Source organism: Cherax quadricarinatus, chromosome 96 (assembly GCF_038502225.1).
Source record: "Cherax quadricarinatus isolate ZL_2023a chromosome 96, ASM3850222v1, whole genome shotgun sequence".
Classification (NCBI taxonomy): Eukaryota; Metazoa; Arthropoda; class Malacostraca; order Decapoda; family Parastacidae; genus Cherax; species Cherax quadricarinatus.
The window spans coordinates 5,910,455-5,931,482 of NC_091387.1; the positions used below are offsets into that span (position 1 = coordinate 5,910,455).

At 40.1% G+C, this 21,028-nt stretch overlaps 1 protein-coding gene across 2 annotated transcripts in view; it reads right to left on the reverse strand.

Annotated features, from left to right (window-relative positions):
* Positions 1 to 4,809: 4,809 nt before the first annotated feature.
* The window catches only part of O-fut2 (O-fucosyltransferase 2), a 68,872-nt gene continuing 52,653 nt past the window's right edge, over positions 4,810 to 21,028 (reverse strand). For both annotated transcript variants that reach the window (XM_053795666.2, XM_053795665.2), the window contains 2 exons: positions 11,958 to 12,087; positions 4,810 to 5,405 (listed from right to left, as the gene is read on the reverse strand). In XM_053795666.2, coding sequence (XP_053651641.1) covers positions 5,255 to 5,405; positions 11,958 to 12,087 — 281 coding nt within the window. In that variant the 3' untranslated portion in view covers positions 4,810 to 5,254. The remainder of the gene's footprint in view (positions 5,406 to 11,957; positions 12,088 to 21,028) is intronic.

Consider the following 21,028-nt stretch of genomic DNA (forward strand, 5'->3'; position numbering starts at 1 on the left):
CCCTTGCTGCCCTCTGCTGTCCCCCTTTGTTTGCTGACCTGATCTATTGTCTTTATTTATAACTTCATGCTGAATGCCTTTTATACATTTACTGTTTCCAACCCTAGTGTTGCAACCTGCTTGTTTCCCACACACACCCATACCTCTATCTTCCATCAGTTTAAAATCATAGGCATTTCACCAATGGCCTTCTCAATCGAGTCTGCAAGTGCTACCACCCCAGCCCCAGAGAGATGTACCCCATCCCTTGCATACATATCATGTTTGCCATAAAAGTTGTTCCAGTTGTCAATGAATGGGATTGCAAGTTCCTTGCAGTATCTGTCTAGCCAGCAATTTACACCAATTGCCCTAGACAACCATTCATTTCCTACTCCCCTTCTAGGCAAGATGCTACATATGATTGGGATCCCTCCCTTAGACTTAATGAAATCTATAGCTGACCTGTACTTATCTAGCAGCTCTTCTCTCCTACCTTCCCAATATCATTTCCACCAGCACTGAGACAGATAATGGGCTTGTTCCCATTACCTGACATGATATTATCCAGCCTGTTGACAATGTCCCCAACACCAGCTCCAGGGAAGCACACTCTATCTCTCATCTTCTTATTCCTATTACAAAAAGTACAGTCAATATATCTTACCTGAGAGTCACCAACCACGAAGAATGCGCTTACCTCCATTAGCAGGGGCAGTAGTACCCTTACCTTCACTGGCCACTGAAGTACATTCATCCTGGAGAACAGAGAAGCGATTTCCTACCTTCAGATCTTCACTCTTAACTTTCCTTACTCTGATGCGCCTCCCATTACTGTGAACCACTCGCCACTTGTAGCAGGTGCTGGGCTGCACCTCACTGCTGGTAGCCGTTGCTATCTCCCCAACTACAGCCTCCTCACAGCGAGAGACAGACTGCACCTCACTGCTAGAAGTCTCATTCCCCACAACTCCAGCCACCTCACACTCTTTCCCAGACCCATTGAGGTGGACCTTCAGCCTCCTAATCTCCTCCTGGAGAAGCAAGACCTCCTCCTTCAACTCTCCAACCTCAATTTTTAAAACACTGCAGAAGCAAGCCATGCTTTGTAACCGTCCACGCTAATCCCCAAAGCAGCTCAGGGTCTGTGACCTCACGTGACGACTGACGATCAAAGGGATTTACCTTTGATCACATCTGGTAATTTATGTTTCAGAAGTTTTCAGTTAATGTACTTGGCCTCTGTTCAGTGATGTATAATTGTATCTGCTGATTCAAGACATAATCACTTCTCTCTCTGCTGTTTACCTGGTACAAGAAATGTGTTTGCATGTATCGTTCATCCTACTGGCATGTGTGTTCTTGTAGTTGGTTATCTAAGTGCCATGATGTTTGAAGTGATTGTATACATGTACAATGAGTGTTTTTAGCAATGTAAGAAGTTCCGGTGATTTCTTCAATAGTTTTTGTGTTAAAGATGGTACTGGAGCAGCAGTAGGACAGAGGTGATAGAAGTTACTCTTTGTTCGGGGATTTAAAAATGGAGTACAGTGGACCCCCGCATAATGATCACCTCCCAATGCGACCAATTATGTAAGTGTGTGTATGGGGGTCTGAAATGGACTAATCTACTTCACAATATTCCTTATGGGAACAAATTCGGTCAGTACTGGCACCTGAACATACTTCTGGAATGAAAAAATATCGTTAACCGGGGGTCCACTGTACTTGATAATGTGGTTTGTTCAAGTATGTCCATTGCTGCAGTTCCTGAGGACGACATAGAAGAGAGACATGAAAATAGGTATTTTTCTGAGTCACGATAAGAGAAGTACTGGATCGTGTCATTATTCCTGATAAAAAGTAGGAAATCGTTCATTTCCTCTTCCAAAGTGAAATGTATACAAGGTTTCACTTGATTAAATTATTCCATAATGGTTGAAATATCTTGGTTATACTACCCAGATATATATCTTAGAGCAAGATGATGATGATGATATTATAATCAAGGGGGAAGCGCTAAACCCGGAGGATTATACAGCGCCTGGGGGGAGGGGAAGAGATGTGGAAGGCATTCAGGCTTCGGGGAACTGGAGCACAGATCCAATTCCCTAAATCAAGAGCCCCTCACCAACATCAAGGAACCTTCCTTGAGGGGAGCAAGATGATAGATCAGTTCACTATCATCTGTCTCTTAAGATAAATATATCTGGGTAGTATAACCAAGATATTTCAACCATTATGGAATAATTTAATCAAGTGAAACCTTGTATACATATCACTTTGGAAGAGGAAATGAATGATTTCCTACTTTTTATCAGGAATAATGACACGATCCAGTACTTCTCTTATCATGACTCAGAAAAATACCTATTTTCATGTCTCTCTTCTATGTCATCCTCAGGAACTACAGCAATGGACATACTTGAACAAACCACATTATCAAGTACTCCATTTTTAAATCCCCGAACAAAGAATAACTTCTATCACCTCTGTCCTACTGCTGCTCCAGTACCATCTTTAACACAAAAACTATTTAAGAAATCACCGGAACTCCCTACACGGGTATACAGGTCTCCCTCAACATTCACGGGCTTCACACATTCGCGAATTCCCAACCGCCAAATCATATTTAAGTTTCCCGCCACCTGCGAGTCCCTACTACCCTCCCTCTGACCCCCGCAACTGGCAGCCATCCCTCGGTGTGGTGAGTGTTTTGTTTGTTCATTATTTGCTGTTAAACTACAGAATAAATAATGTAAACCCATTCATGACTGCATATTGGAATGGCTATTAGGAAAGGTATTCGACGGTGACATCATGTGTTTACTCTTGAACGCAGCAAAGAATCGAACATTTCTGCTACAGCTAATAATAAATACGATATAATTGAAGAAGGAAATTGTACAAAAATACGAGGGAGTGGTTGACACATCGTCAGTGTGACTTTGTTTATGCTGGAGTGAACATTAGTCTCCGTGCTCTTCCAAACATTTCACAATAATTCATTGTGTTTGGTGCTTGTAGATTGAGTGTGACTGGAGTGGTAGAGGCAATGGTATTTAATAACATACATCTTAATAATATGTACTATTATTATTTATAACATGTATGTTATTAAATATCACTGCCTCTACCACTCCAGTCACACTCAATCTACAAGCACCAAACACAATGAATTATTGTGAAATGTTTGGAAGAGCACAGAGACTAATGTTCACTCCAGCATAAATAAAGTCACACTGACGATGTGTCAACCACTCCCTCGTATTTTTGTACAATTTCCTTCTTCAATTATATCGTATTTATTATTAGCTGTAGCAGAAATGTTTAATTCTTTGCAGTGTTCAAGAGTAAACACATGATGTCACCGTCGAATACCTTTCCTAATAGCCATTCCAATATGCAGTCATGAATGGGTTTACATTATTTATACTGTAGTTTAATAGCAAATAATGAACAAACAAAACACTCACCACACTGAGTGGTGGGAGGGATGGCTGCCAGTTGTGGGGGTCAGTGGGGACTCGCAGTGGTGGAGTCTGTGGTATTTAATAACATATATGTTATTAAAGCATAACGTGTATATATTTAGTACAATTTACGACGTTTTCATGATTATTCATGGTTCAACAAGTTAAGGAAGCAGTATTATAATATATTGGGGCACCAAACATTCACGAGGCTCTTGATCCCCTAACCCTCGTGAATGTTGAGGGAGACCTGTACAATGTGGTGGTTGCAATCACTTGTATATACATTCCTGGAGTGGGTTAAGATCATGGCACTTAGATACCCGACTACAAGAAAACATTTGCCAGTAGGATGACCGACACGTCTTGTACCAGGTAACCATCAATAATGTTATGGCTTGAATCAGTGGTTACACCTGATCAGACATCTTAAATTCAAAGCATTATATATAGGAAACATTTCACAAGCCTAATGCAGAGAATTTATAAAAAAAAATATATAGTAGGCAAGGACAGATGCTGAGCCAGGGGATAACTATATTCTTTCAAAGAATTAGTTGGGCAAATATTTAAATAATCGTAAAACTGCCTTTATTTCGAGCAAATTGTAGATAAATAAATAATTCTTCATAACATTCATAGACAACTCATGAACTTCTAAAATGCCAGACTTGACATGAAGGAATTTGCTCGTTACTATCAACACCACTGATGTGGGTTTAGAACTTAATTACAAACATCATTGTTCAAAACAAAGGCAGTTATATGATTTTAATAATACTTGTCCTACCCCAAGAATACAGCCATCATTACCTTCAGCATCCAAACTCACCCCAGTATATACACAGTTTCCATCCTCTACACTAGAGGTCATAGTTTTGGCAAAACTTTCCAGGTTAATGCACCTCTATTATGTTTATTTCACCATGACTACAGTGGATCATAACAGATAATTCTATTAATAAACTTCATTATCTAGATTTCATCCATTAGATCCAAAATATGAAGGTAATGTCAATTCTCTCCTTTCCACTGACATGTCTACTACTTTGCTATCATTCAGTGCTTTCTAGCACTGAATGACCCTTTTGGGCTTAGTGCATCTTATAAATATTGCTGCAGCACCAAATGACCCACATGGGTTTAGCAATTTTTGACTATAACAGCACTTACTGTTTGAACAGAGTATATTAGAGTAACCTCTTAGTTGATAGTGGTTCACTAATATAAATTATTATTGAGCCCAAGTTACCTGAGCTACCTTACCCTTCTATCACACCACTATCTTTCCTGACACTTATATGACTTGCAGATAAATGGTACAAAACACTGACAATGGAAAAAAATACTGATGGTGTAAAATAATATATATTTATTGATGGCATAAACATTTATTCATTTACATTTCAATACTGTTATATTAGTTATTGACTTAAATAATGATTACAATCATATTTTAAACTTATAATAGAGTTACATTCTGAGGAACCCATCATAAGTCAAGAAGTAACTCTACAGTGTAATGGGATATTATTCTCATCATTTTAAAAATCTCAATTCACTTTATGAGTTGAATAGAGGCAATGGTTTTTATGACTTAATATGCTGTTGGAGTGTAAGCAGAGTTAGCTGGACTAGAGTCCTGGAAGTGGGAAGTACAATGCCTCCACTGTGAAGGATGAGTGGAGATATGTTTCAATTTTTTTATAACTATTATAGGTATGCCTCTGGCAAGACAGTGGAGTGAATGATGATGCAATTATTTCATCTTTGAGTCGCTCTGCCTCAGTGGGAAACAAGTTTCAATATATTATTCTCCATTTAGCTGGTTGATCGCAGTTGCTCTTCTTCCCACACAGTCTATTGAAGGTTCTTCTCTCCTCAAAACCCAAAATTTCACGCTCTTCTTGGATACGAAACGAGAATGTAGATTCATACGAGCCGGTGAACAACCTGGTGAGAAGAAGTATAGAATATTAACACTTTAAATAAAAGTCTTGAAATTAAGATGCTACATATTATAATGAAAACTAAACACTAATCCACCAGGTCCCTTATACCACTATCGGCTATGCTACATATCATTGTCAACACTTATTACTATCATTATAACATTACCAACACTGTCTTATAATGCCTCACTATATTTTTATTACAACACTATCATTATATCACTCACTAGAATTCTTAGATCACTATATTTCATTAAATTTCACTATTAAAATAAAATCACCCCATAAAACACAGGTGAGTTAGATTACTTAAGTGTTAATATTTCTTAAAAGTGAAAATTATCATCAGGTCGTGTTGATAGTGTACACGTGAGTTTACTCTCGGATCAACACTTGAAGGTATACCCACAGAAATGGCTACTATGCAAGAGGATATAGAGTACTTAGGAACATATCATCCCCTATTTCAGCAAACTCGTTACCTGTACACAGATGATGTTAAAACCATCCTCAGCAAAACTCCTCGACCATTTGGAAAATGCTGTACTATGACTGACGTTAAGTACTTGTTCACAAAGCCTGGATTAAAACCAGGTCAAGGTATGGTATTGACTATCGTCAACCCTGGGATTGATGGTCATGCTGTGGGTTTATATCGATGTATGGATGGAATCTTGCTTTATTATGATTCCACGAATCGCATCCCACCTTCTGAATTTTGCATGTATCTTTTACACAACTGTTTCCCAACAGACTTCAAGATTGTTGACCTTGCCAAACAAGGCAACGTGGACTCCTGCGCCTACCATGCCATAACATTCCTGGATATTGTTACCAGTTGTAACCTACATGACCACGAAGATGTTCTTTTATACTACAACATGACAATGGGGAAATTTCCAGACCTCACAGCCGTACTTCGTGTGTATGCAATTGTAAGAGAGTTTCAGAGCGACATCCTTTTATACACTAACGGAAGTGACACACTGCTGGAACCTGATATCAAACTCTCTTCAAGGCTTGATATAATTCATAGAAAAAAACAGCGGAAACTGAAGCGCTTAAAAGTACAAGGAATTTATTGTAGCGAGATCAAGAAAAAATCTCGAAAACAATCAAGATTTGAAAAGAGGGCATACTGAACTATAAGAACCAGCTTCTACCAACACTGACGAACATGAGGAACCAGCCCCTTCCAACACTAAACGAACCAGGTCCTATCGACAATGAACTGACTGGGGGTATGGTAAGTTACTGGAAGAGCAGACCATGACTGCAACAATACGATGACTGGTAGTGGTAGTAGAAAGAGTAGTGGTGCCAAGACTGGTAGGGAGAGTAGTTAGTGGCACCAAAAGAGAAAGGGGAGTGAAGAGTGGCAGTAGTAGAGGAATGTAGGGGAAGACATCATAGTAGTAATAGGGGTCAGTTTAAACACAACAAAAAGTAGCACTGCAGAAGAGCCACTGGCCCACAAGAGGCAGGACCAACAACACTGTACGTAAACTGACGCACACAACACACTTGGCCAGAAGAAAGGAAGACAATGAAAGAAGAGAGTAGAGAAAGGAGAAGAAACGATCAGGTCAAGTCACAAGTGTTCTAAAGTATGGAGTATTAATTTTTTTTTTCAACGAACCGGCCGTATCCCACCAAGGCAGGGTGGCCCAAAAGGAAAAACTTAAGTTTCTCTTTTTAAATTTAGTAATTTATATGGGAGAAGGGGTTACTAGCCCCTTGCTCCCAGCATTTTAGTCACCTCTTACAACACGCATGGCTTATGGAGGAAGAATTCTGTTCCACTTCCCCATGGAGATAAGAGGAAATAAACAAGAACTAGAAAGAAAATAGAAGAAAACCCAGAGGGGTGTGTATATATATGCTTGTACATGTATGTGTAGTGTGACCTAAGTGTAAGTAGAAGTAGCAAGACGTACCTGAAATCTTACATGTTTATGAGACAGAAAAAAGGAGACCAGCAATCCTACCATCATGTAAAACAATTACAGGCTTTCGTTTTACACTCACTTGGCAGGACGGTAGTACCTCCCTGGGTGGTTGTTGTCTACCAACCTACTACCTAGATGGAGTATTACTAATAAAATTTAAAAGGAAGGCATCTACAGGGCTAAGATTTGTACAAGGAAAGTTGCATATATGGGAAGCTTCAACAAGATGGCAACTGTGAAAGCTACAAGTAGGGTAGACAGTTATAAGAGAGGACCAGTTAATAAGACGACTGTGATCCCTAACATAAAAAAGATTTATTGATGTCTGCAAGATTAACTCTTCTTTCAGCCTGTCAGAACGAGCCCAGTTTCTCCAAGGTATTACAGAGGACACAAGGATCATGGGATAGACACCAGCACTTCAAGTATCATCACTACCGACACTAATTATCACTATCTTTCATAACACCACCATCACTACCTTTCATAACATCACTATCACTACCTTTCATAACATCACCTTCCATTACATCACTCTCATCAGTGTCACTAATTTTCATAACATCACTATCATTACAACATTACCAACACTGTCTTATAATGCCTCACTATATTTTTATTACAACACTCATTAGAATTCTTAGATCACTATATTTCATTAAATTTCACTATTAAAATAAAATCACCCCATAAAACACAGCTGAGTTAGATTACTTAAGTGTTAATATTTCTTAAAAGTGAAAATTATCATCAGGTCGTGTTGATAGTGTACACGTGAGTTTACTCTCGGATCAACACTTGAAGGTATACCCAGAGAAATGGCTACTATGCAAGAGGATATAGAGTACTTAGGAACGTATCATCCCCTATTTCAGCAAACTCATTACTTGTACACAGATGATGTTAAAACTATCCTCAGCAAAACTCCTCGACCATTTGGAAAATGTTGTACTATGACTGACGTTAAGTACTTGTTCACAAAGCCTGGATTAAAACCAGGTCAAGGTATGGTATTGACTATCGTCAACCCTGGGATTGATGGTCATGCGGTGGCTTTATATCGATGTATGGATGGAATCTTGCTTTATTATGATTCCACAAATCGCATCCCACCTTCTGAATTTTGCATGTATCTTTTACACAACTGTTTCCCAACAGATTTCAAGATTGTTGACCTTGCCAAACAAGGCAACGTGGACTCCTGCGCCTACCATGCCATAACATTCCTGGATATTGTTACCAGTTGTAACCTACATGACCACGAAGATGTTCTTTTATACTACAACATGACAATGGGGAAATTTCCAGACCTCACAGCCGTACTTCGTGTGTATGCAATTGTAAGAGAGTTTCAGAGCGACATCGTTTTATACACTAACGGAAGTGACACACTGCTGGAACCTGACACTAAACTCTCTTCAAGGCTTGATATAATTCATAGAAAAAAACAGCGGAAACTGAAGCGCTTAAAAGCACAAGGAATTTATTGTAGCGAGATCAAGAAAAAATCTCGAAAACAATCAAGATTTGAAAAGAGGGCATACTGAACTATAAGAACCAGCTTCTACCAACACTGAAGAACACGAGGAACCAGCCCCTTCCAACACTAAAAGACTAAACGAACCAGGTCCTATCGACAATGAACTGACTGAGGGTATGGTATGTTATTGGAAGAAGAGCAGACCAGGAACTGACTGGGGGTATGTTATGTTACGAGAAGAAGAGCAGACCAGGGGTATGTTATGTTATTGGAAGAAGAGCAGACCAGGAACTGACTGGGGGTATGTTATGTTACGGGAAGAAGAGCAGACCAGGAACTGACTGAGGGTATGGTATGTTATTGCAAGAAGAGCAGACCAGGAACTGACTGGGGGTATGTTATGTTACGGGAAGAAGAGCAGACCAGGAACTGACTGGGGGTATGTTATGTTACGGGAAGAAGAGCAGACCAGGAACTGACTGGGGGTATGTTATGTTACGGGAAGAAGAGCAGACCAGAAACTGACTGGGGGTATGTTATGTTACTGGAAGAAGAGCAGACCAGGAACTGACTTAACATAAGAAAGGAGGAACACTGCAGCAGGCCTGTTGGCCCATACTAGGCAGGTCCTTTACAATTCATCCCACTAACAAACATTTGACCAACCCAATTTTCAATGCCACCCAAGAAATAAGCTCTGATGTGCAAGTCCCACTCAAATCCAACCCCTCCCACTCATGTACTTATCCAACCTAAATTTGAAACTACCCAAAGTCCTAGCCTCAATAACCCAACTAGGTAGACTGTTCCACTCATCAACTACCCTATTTCCAAACCAATACTTTCCTATGTCCTTTCTAAATCTAAACTTATCTAATTTAAATCCATTACTGCGGGTTCTCTCTTGGAGAGATATCCTCAAGACCTTGTTAATATCCCCTTTATTAATACCTATCTTCCACTTATACACTTCGATCAGGTCTCCCCTCATTCTTCGTCTAACAAGTGAATGTAACTTAAGAGTCTTCAATCTTTCTTCATAAGGAAGATTTCTAATGCTATGTATCAATTTAGTCATCCTACGCTGAATGTTTTCTAACGAATTTATGTCCATTCTGTAATATGGAGACCAGAATTGAGCTGCATAATCTAGGTGAGGCCTTACTAATGATGTATAAAGCTGCAGTATGACCTCTGGACTTCTGTTGCTTACACTTCTTGATATAAATCCCAGTAATCTATTTGCCTTATTACGTACGCTTAGGCATTTCGCAATCTGTATGGCTAAGTTCTACATTATTTAACTTATAAGTGCAAGGGTTATGGACACTCCCGAGCTTCAGAACCTTGCATTTATCTACATTGAACTGCATCTGCCACTTTTCTGACCAAGAGTAGAGTTTGTCTAAATCCTCCTGAAGTTCCCTAACATCTACGTTTGAATCAATTATCCTACCTATCTTCGTGTCATCGGCGAATCTGCTCATATCACTAGTAATTCCTTCATCAAGATCATTGGTATATATTATAAACAACGGGCCCAAGACTGATCCCTGTGGAACGCCACTTGTTACTGATAGGAGGGTATGGTATGTTATTGGAAGAAGAGCAGACCAGGAACTGAGGGAATGGTATGTTACTGGAAGAAGAGCAGACCAGGAACTGACTGAGGGTATGGAGGTTATAGTATGTTACTGGAAGAAGAGCAGACCAGGAACTGAGGGAATGGTATGTTACTGGAAGAAGAGCAGACCAGGAACTGACTGAGGGTATGGAGGTTATAGTATGTTACTGGAAGAAGAGCAGACCAGGAACTGAGGGAATGGTATGTTACTGGAAGAAGAGCAGACCAGGAACTGAGGGAATGGTATGTTACTGGAAGAAGAGCAGACCAGGAACTAACTGAGGGTATGGAGGTTATAGTATGTTACTGGAAGAAGAGCAGCCTAGGGACTGATGGAGGTTATAGTATGTTACTGGAAGAAGAGCAGCCTAGGGACTGATGGAGGTTATAGTATGTTACTGGAAGAAGAGCAGCCTAGGGACTGATGGAGGTTATAGTATGTTACTGGAAGAAGAGCAGCCTAGGAACTGATGGAGGTTATAGTATGTTACTGGAAGAAGAGCAGCCTAGGGACTGATGGAGGTTATAGTATGTTACTGGAAGAAGAGCAGCCTAGGGACTGATGGAGGTTATAGTATGTTACTGGAAGAAGAGCAGCCTAGGAACTGATGGAGGTTATAGTATGTTACTGGAAGAAGAGCAGCCTAGGAACTGATGGAGGTTATAGTATGTTACTGGAAGAAGAGCAGACCAGGAACTAACTGAGGGTATGGAGGTTATAGTATGTTACTGGAAGAAGAGCAGCCTAGGAACTGATGGAGGTTATAGTATGTTACTGGAAGAAGAGCAGACCAGGAACTAACTGAGGGCACTGAGGTTATAGTATGTTACTGGAAGAAGAGCAGCCTAGGGACTGATGGAGGTTATAGTATGTTACTGGAAGAAGAGCAGCCTAGGGACTGATGGAGGTTATAGTATGTTACTGGAAGAAGAGCAGACCAGGTATGACACTTGTAGGGTTAGCACGTCTTTTTGATTATAATAATAACAGTGATGGTATTATGGGTTAATGTTACAATACTGACAAGTTAATGAATAAGATTTATCCTACTGTTTCCAATGTTATATTTACCTGAAGTTTACTGAAGAAGACAGAACTCTGGGTGAAATATTTTGGCAGTTCAGATGCCCATGTGTATGTTGTGTGAATGGAGTCATTGGGCATTTGGAATCTGAAGTGTTGGTAGTGGTGATTATTGAAGTGTTGATAGTAACAATTTTAAAAAATTATTGTTCAATTACCAGCACTTCAATTATCATTACTATATAAATTTAGTAATTTATACAGAAATAACTTAGTAATTCATACAGAAGGGGTTACTAGCTCCTTTTCCTCGGCACTTCAGTAGCCTCTTATGACACTCCTGGCTTACGGAGGAAGAATTCTGTTCCACTTTCCCATGCAAGTGAAAGATCTGTTACATGTACATGTATATGGAAAAACTGTCGTCACGTGAGCAAAACATTAAACGAGTGTAGTCGTAAAAAGGTTAAACTAACCTGGCATGAGTACAGATGATTTGATCTACTATCGCAACGCCACCGTCACCCCACTTGTGCAAGAAGTCTGTGCTGGGCTTGTAGTGCACAACTTTATACCCAGGTAGAAGGGACTCAAGCTCTTGTAATTCTGTTACAGAAGACAAGTGTCAGTTAAAACACTCACATACTCAACATACAGCCTCTCCTTACTTAACGACGGAGTTCCATTTCTAAGACCACATCAGTAAACAAATTTGTCGCTAAGGAAGGAGCACACTATAATGGTAGTGGGTTTGTGTCAACCATCTTTGATATTCCACCATTTATAACATTTTTAAACATATACAGGTCTCCCTCAACATTCGCGGGCTTCACACATTTGCGAATGCCTAACTCCCAAATTCCCAACCGCCAAATTCCCAGGTGCCAAATCATATTTAAGTTTCCCGCCACCCGCGAGTCCTTATTACCCTCCCTCTGACCCCCGCAACTGGCAGCCAGCCCTCCCACCACTCAGTGTGGTGAGTGTTTTGTTTGTTCATTATTTGCTATTAAACTACAGTATAAATAATGTCAACCCATTCATGACTGCATATTGGAATGGCCATTCGGACAGGTATTGAACAGTGACATCATATGTTTACTCTTGAACATAGCAAAGAATCAAACATTTCTGTTACTGCTAATAATAATAATATAGACTTGAAGAAGGAAATTGTAGAAAAATATGAGGGTTGAAGCAGTGGTTGAGGCATCGTCAGTCAGTGTGGTCTTTTTTATGCTGGAGTGAGTAGTAGTCTCTGTGCTCTTCCAAACATTTCACAATAATTCATTGTGTTTGGTGCTTGTAGATTGAGTGCGACTGCAGTGGTAGAGTCTGTGGTTGAGGCAGTGGTTGCGGCAGTGCTTGAGGCAGTGGTATTTAATAACATTTATGTTATTAATGATAATAATACATATTATTAATAACATTTATTATTATTATTAACATGTTATTAAATACCACTGCAGTCGCACTCAGTCTACAAGCACCAAACACAATGAATTATTGTGAAATGTTTGGAAGAGCGCAGAGGCTAATGCTCACTCCCGCATAAACAAAGCCACACTGACGATGCCTCAGCCACTGCTTCAACCCTGGTATTTTTGTACAATTTCCTTCTTTAATTATATCGTATTAATAATAATAATAAATTGAGAAACACAATAGAATTGAAGAAAGAAATTGTACCAAAATATGAGCAGTGCGCCACAGTGGTTGAGGCAGTAGTATTTAATACCATACATTTAATACCATACCATACATTGCTGGTTTCTTTTTCTGTCTCATAAACACGCTAAGATAACAGGGATATCTTGCTACTCCTACTTACACTTTGGTCACACTTCACAGACACGCACATGCATATATATATATACATACATCTAGGTTTTTTGTAGGTAGTAGGTTGGTAGACAGCAACCACCCAGGGAGGTACTACCGTCCTGCCAAGTGAGTGTAAAACGAAAGCCTGTAATTGTTTTACATGATGGTAGGATTGCTGGTGTCCTTTTTTCTGTCTCATGAACATGCAAGATTTCAGGTACGTCTTGTTACTTCTACTTACACTTAGGTCACACTACACATACATGTACAAGCACATATATACACACCCCTCTGGGTTTTCTTCTATTTTCTTTCTAGTTCTTATTCTTGTTTATTTCCTCTTATCTCCATGGGGAAGTGGAACAGAATTCTTCCTCCGTAAGCCATGCGTGTTGTAAGAGGCAACTAAAATGCCGGGAGCAAGGGGCTAGTAACCTCTTCTCCTGTATATATTACTAAATGTAAAAGGAGAAACTTTCGTTTTTCCTTTTGGGCCACCCCGCCTCGGTGGGATACGGCCGGTGTGTTGAAAGAAGAAAGAAAGACATCTAGGTTTTTCTCCTTTTTCTAAATAGCTCTTGTTCTTTTTTATTTCTTCTATTGTCCATGGGGAAGTGGAAAAGAATCTTTCCTCCGTAAGCCATGCGTGTCGTATGAGGCGACTAAAATGCCGGGAGCAATGGGCTAGTAACCCCTTCTCCTGTATACAATTACTAAAAAAGAGAAGAAGAAAAACTTTATAAAACTGGGTTGCTTAAATGTGCGTGGATGTAGTGCGGATGACAAGAAACAGATGATTGCTGATGTTATGAATGAAAAGAAGTTGGATGTCCTGGCCCTAAGCGAAACAAAGCTGAAGGGGGTAGGAGAGTTTCAGTGGGGGGAAATAAATGGGATTAAATCTGGAGTATCTGAGAGAGTTAGAGCAAAGGAAGGGGTAGCAGTAATGTTAAATGATCAGTTATGGAAGGAGAAAAGAGAATATGAATGTGTAAATTCAAGAATTATGTGGATTAAAGTAAAGGTTGGATGCGAGAAGTGGGTCATAATAAGCGTGTATGCACCTGGAGAAGAGAGGAATGCAGAGGAGAGAGAGAGATTTTGGGAGATGTTAAGTGAATGTATAGGAGCCTTTGAACCAAGTGAGAGAGTAATTGTGGTAGGGGACTTGAATGCTAAAGTAGGAGAAACTTTTAGAGAGGGTGTGGTAGGTAAGTTTGGGGTGCCAGGTGTAAATGATAATGGGAGCCCTTTGATTGAACTTTGTATAGAAAGGGGTTTAGTTATAGGTAATACATATTTTAAGAAAAAGAGGATAAATAAGTATACACGATATGATGTAGGGAGAAATGACAGTAGTTTGTTGGATTATGTATTGGTAGATAAAAGACTGTTGAGTAGACTTCAGGATGTACATGTTTATAGAGGGGCCACAGATATATCAGATCACTTTCTAGTTGTAGCTACACTGAGAGTAAAAGGTAGATGGGATACAAGGAGAATAGAAGCATCAGGGAAGAGAGAGGTGAAGGTTTATAAACTAAAAGAGGAGGCAGTTAGGGTAAGATATAAACAGCTATTGGAGGATAGATGGGCTAATGAGAGCATAGGCAATGGGGTCGAAGAGGTATGGGGTAGGTTTAAAAATGTAGTGTTAGAGTGTTCAGCAGAAGTTTGTGGTTACAGGAAAGTGGGTGCAGGAGGGAAGAGGAGCGATTGGTGGAATGATGATGTAAAGAGAGTAGTAAGGGAGAAAAAGTTAGCATATGAGAAGTTTTTACAAAGTAGAAGTGATGCAAGGAGGGAAGAGTATATGGAGAAAAAGAGAGAAGTTAAGAGAGTGGTGAAGCAATGTAAAAAGAGAGCAAATGAGAGAGTGGGTGAGATGTTATCAACAAATTTTGTTGAAAATAAGAAAAAGTTTTGGAGTGAGATTAACAAGTTAAGAAAGCCTAGAGAACAAATGGATTTGTCAGTTAAAAATAGGAGAGGAGCGTTATTAAATGGAGAGTTAGAGGTATTGGGAAGATGGAAGGAATATTTTGAGGAATTGTTAAATGTTGATGAAGATAGGGAAGCTGTGATTTCGTGTATAGGGCAAGGAGGAATAACATCTTGTAGGAGTGAGGAAGAGCCAGTTGTGAGTGTGGGGGAAGTTCGTGAGGCAGTAGGTAAAATGAAAGGGGGTAAGGCAGCCGGGATTGATGGGATAAAGATAGAAATGTTAAAAGCAGGTGGGGATATAGTTTTGGAGTGGTTGGTGCAATTATTTAATAAATGTATGGAAGAGGGTAAGGTACCTAGGGATTGGCAGAGAGCATGCATAGTTCCTTTGTATAAAGGCAAAGGGGATAAAAGAGAGTGCAAAAATTATAGGGGGATAAGTCTGTTGAGTGTACCTGGTAAAGTGTATGGTAGAGTTATAATTGAAAGAATTAAGAGTAAGACGGAGAATAGGATAGCAGATGAACAAGGAGGCTTTAGGAAAGGTAGGGGGTGTGTGGACCAGGTGTTTACAGTGAAACATATAAGTGAACAGTATTTAGATAAGGCTAAAGAGGTCTTTGTGGCATTTATGGATTTGGAAAAGGCGTATGACAGGGTGGATAGGGGGGCAATGTGGCAGATGTTGCAAGTGTATGGTGTAGGAGGTAGGTTACTGAAAGCAGTGAAGAGTTTTTACGAGGATAGTGAGGCTCAAGTTAGAGTATGTAGGAAAGAGGGAAATTTTTTCCCAGTAAAAGTAGGCCTTAGACAAGGATGTGTGATGTCACCGTGGTTGTTTAATATATTTATAGATGGGGTTGTAAGAGAAGTAAATGCGAGGGTCTTGGCAAGAGGCGTGGAGTTAAAAGATAAAGAATCACACACAAAGTGGGAGTTGTCACAGCTGCTCTTTGCTGATGACACTGTGCTCTTGGGAGATTCTGAAGAGAAGTTGCAGAGATTGGTGGATGAATTTGGTAGGGTGTGCAAAAGAAGAAAATTAAAGGTGAATACAGGAAAGAGTAAGGTTATGAGGATAACAAAAAGATTAGGTGATGAAAGATTGAATATCAGATTGGAGGGAGAGAGTATGGAGGAGGTGAACGTATTCAGATATTTGGGAGTGGACGTGTCAGCGGATGGGTCTATGAAAGATGAGGTGAATCATAGAATTGATGAGGGAAAAAGAGTGAGTGGTGCACTTAGGAGTCTGTGGAGACAAAGAACTTTGTCCTTGGAGGCAAAGAGGGGAATGTATGAGAGTATAGTTTTACCAACGCTCTTATATGGGTGTGAAGCGTGGGTGATGAATGTTGCAGCGAGGAGAAGGCTGGAGGCAGTGGAGATGTCATGTCTGAGGGCAATGTGTGGTGTGAATATAATGCAGAGAATTCGTAGTTTGGAAGTTAGGAGGAGGTGCGGGATTACCAAAACTGTTGTCCAGAGGGCTGAGGAAGGGTTGTTGAGGTGGTTCGGACATGTAGAGAGAATGGAGCGAAACAGAATGACTTCAAGAGTGTATCAGTCTGTAGTGGAAGGAAGGCGGGGTAGGGGTCGGCCTAGGAAGGGTTGGAGGGAGGGGGTAAAGGAGGTTTTGTGTGCGAGGGGCTTGGACTTCCAGCAGGCATGCGTGAGCGTGTTTGATAGGAGTGAATGGAGACAAATGGTTTTTAATACTTGACGTGCTGTTGGAGTGTGAGCAAAGTAACATTTATGAAGGGATTCAGGGAAACCGGCAGGCCGGACTTGAGTCCTGGAGATGGGAAGTACAGTGCCTGCACTCTGAAGGAGGGGTGTTAATGTTGCAGTTTAAAAACTGTAGTGTAAAGCACCCTTCTGGCAAGACAGTGATGGAGTGAATGATGGTGAAAGTTTTTCTTTTTCGGGCCACCCTGCCTTGGTGGGAATCGGCCGGTGTGATAATAAATAAAAAATAATATGTTATTAAACCATAACATGTATGTATTTAGTACATTTTATGATGTTTTCATGTATTTTATGATTGTTCATGGTTCAACAAGTTAAGGAAGCAGTATTGTACTGTATTTCCCTACAATATATTGGGGCACCAAACATTCACAATTTTTCAACATTCGCAAGGATCTTGATCCCCTAAGCCTCGCGAATGTTGAGGGAGACCTGTATTGTAATATACAGAATAGAGGAAATCAGCTCTAATATACATTATTTATGTATGCATGCTGGTCAGAAAGCCCGTCATAAGTCCAAGGCGTCGGTAAATGACTACGTTGCTAAGTGAAGAGAGGCTGTATGATGCCATATTGTAATAGATTTGTTTGTTTGTGTTTAATCCTAAAACAACGACTTTTTGAGCGCTTTCTTTAAATAAAACTATTTCCTAACATTTAAACTATCTACTACAGTACTATTATAAGCTATTAGTTTAATGAAAAAACTATTACTATTATAAGCTATTAGTTTAATGAAAAAACTATTACTATTATAAGCTATTAGTTTAATGAAAAAACTATTACTATTATAAGCTATTAGTTTAATGAAAAAACTATTACTATTATAAGCTATTAGTTTAATGAAAAAACTATTACTATTATAAGCTATTAGTTTAATGAAAAAACTATTACTATTATAAGCTATTAGTTTAATGAAAAAACTATTACTATTATAAGCTATTAGTTTAATGAAAAAACTATTACTATTATAAGCTATTAGTTTAATGAAAAAACTATTACTATTATAAGCTATTAGTTTAATGAAAAAACTATTACTATTATAAGCTATTAGTTTAATGAAAAAACTATTACTATTATAAGCTATTAGTTTAATGAAAAAACTATTACTATTATAAGCTATTAGTTTAATGAAAAAACTATTATAAGCTATTAGTTTAATGAATAAACTAATACTGTACTGTGTATTATTCCAGGCATAATACCGTGACTGAAATAATTCACAAAAAACCCATACATTAACACCACTCTGAAGGACGGGTGTTAATGTTGCAGTTTTATAAGGTGTAGTGTAAAGCATCCCTCTGGCAAGACAGTGATGGAGTGAATGATGATGAAAGTTTTCTTTTTTGGGCCACCTTGCCTTGGTGGGAATTAGCCGATGTGTTAATAAAAAAAAAAAAAAAACAGAGATGAGCTTATAACATTTCAGTCTGACTTGGTCCAATAACCAGTCACACAGCTAAATGGTCTAAGTCAGACTGAAACGTCATCACAAGTTTATCTCTCCTATGTTTACCTGGAGAGAGTTCTGGGGGTCAACGCCCCCACGGCCCGGTCTGTGACCAGACCTCCTGGTGGATCAGAGCCTGATCAACCAGGCTGTTACTGCTGGCTGCACGCAAACCAACGTACGAGCCACAGCCCGGCTGGTCAGATACCGACTTTAGGTGCTTGTCCAGTGCCAGCTTGAAGACTGCCAGGGGTCTGTTGGTAATCCCCCTTATATATGTGCAGGTTATTTGTGTACAGTTTAATGAATGCAAGCATGTTACTGATGGGCTTGCAGTTTTTACACTGGGCTCGGGAATGTTTCTACTGATGCTGTAGATCCTCTCAAACTGAACTTTGTGCTGTTGGGGAAAATTTATAGACAAAAAGCCTTACATATTTCACAAAGTGTAAAAGAGGCTGCCAGTGCCTCTCATGAGTTGAGAATCTATTCGAGCTTAAACTTTTGATTGAAAGTTCGTCTCTTTTGGGCCGCTTGCCTTGATTCCTCCTCACCATCCTTTTCCAGTTATTTCCATCCTTCCTTATCCTTCTTCCTTCCCATCTTACGACAGCTCTCGTCGTCCTCGATTCGATTCTCTTTCCTATAGAGCTCGTGATCCTCAGCATATCCTCACTCTTAACCCTTCAACTGTTCAAACGTAGATCTACGTTTACTCGCGTAGCGCTCCGAACGTATATCTACTTTTTATTTTACATTTGAAAGCATGTAAAATAAAACATTTGGAGCGTTGGCGGTATGAATGTAGATCTACGTTTGGACATTTTAAGGGTTAAATGTGTACTTTAATATCATTTTTGTTGTGTTTTTCGTTTGGTGTGAGAGCACCCATGAATTTTTTGAAAGAAGAGGCACTCAAGAATTATACAATATCAAAATGTTATTGATTATTATACATATATACATACAACCACTTAACCTGACTCGAGTTCTGGAGGTGGGGAAGTCCAGTGCCTGCACTCTGAAGGATACCTGGAGTATATCTGGAGAGGGTTTTGGGGGTCAATGCCCCCATGGCCTGGTCTGTGACCAGGCCTCATGGTAGATCAGGGCCTGATCAACCAGGCTGTTACTGTTGGCTGCATGTCAACTGATGTACGAAGCACAGCCTGGACAGGTGGGAATGTTACACACAGTCCTGGAGCTGGGAGGTACAGTGCCTGTACTCTGAAGGATGGCTGGGAATGTTGCAGTCCTGGAGGTGGGAAGTACAGTACCTGTACTCTGAAGGATGGCTGGGAATGTTACAGTCCTGGAGGTGGGAAGTACAGTGCCTGTACTCTGAAGGATGGCTGGGAATGTTACAGTCCTGGAGGTGGGAAGTACAGTGCCTGTACTCTGAAGGATGGCTGGGAATGTTGCAGTCCTGGAGGTGGGAAGTACAGTACCTGTACTCTGAAGGATGGCTGGGAATGTTACAGTCCTGGAGGTGGGAAGTACAGTGCCTGTACTCTGAAGGATGGCTGGGAATGTTACAGTCCTGGAGGTGGGAAGTACAGTGCCTGTACTCTGAAGGATGGCTGGGAATGTTGCAGTCGGAGGATTAATCTGAGTGTGATATCAGCACACTTCTTAACACACATCAACTGAGTAAATGTTGGTAAATATGTTTTCTTTTTTGGGTCACCCAGCCTTGGCTGGAAACAGCTCTTGAGTTACAAAATAAAATATACATTAACACACCAACTCACACACCTTACGGCATTTCCCACAAGGTGGTGCGACTCAAAGGAAATACATTCATTATCACTCATTCAATAGCTGTCTTGGTAGAAGTGCATATCATAGTTCAAAATACCTCTGAATTATATTACCCCCCCCACCCCCACCTTTCCTTCAGAATGCAGGAGTTGTGCTTTCCACCTCCGGAACTCAAGTCTGCTTAATTTCTTCCTAAATACCATCTTACTCACACTAACATAACATTCGCTTGACTCGTGAAATCATAATGACAAGATAAGATAAGAGATAAGATAAGATTTCGTTCGGATTTTTAACCCCGGAGGGTTAGCCACCCAGGATAACCCAAGAAAGTCAGTGCGTCATCGAGGACTGTCTAACTTATTTCCATTGTGGTCCTTAATCTTGTCCCCCAGGATGCGACCCACACCAGTCGATTAACACCCAGGTACCTATTTGCTGCTAGGTGAACAGGACAACAGGTGTAAGGAAACGTGTCAAATGTTTCCACCCGCCGGGAATCGAACCCGGGCCCTCCGTGTGTGAAGCGGGAGCTTTAGCCACCAGACCACCGGGCCACATGATTGCAAACAAGCTATATCATGGGTAGGGATTGAACTTGAGGCGAACGAGTCATAAAACTCCAAGCCTGGAGTTTCACGACTAACTTGCCACGAGTTCTATCCTCACCCGTGGTATTTTTTTTTTTTTTTAACATTCACTTTGATATAACACACTCATAAATGCCTGCTGAATATTCAATCCACTACCATTCAAAACCTCCTTCACACACTCACTTCAACCCTTTCCGGTTATTCCCTTATGCCTTCTCCAG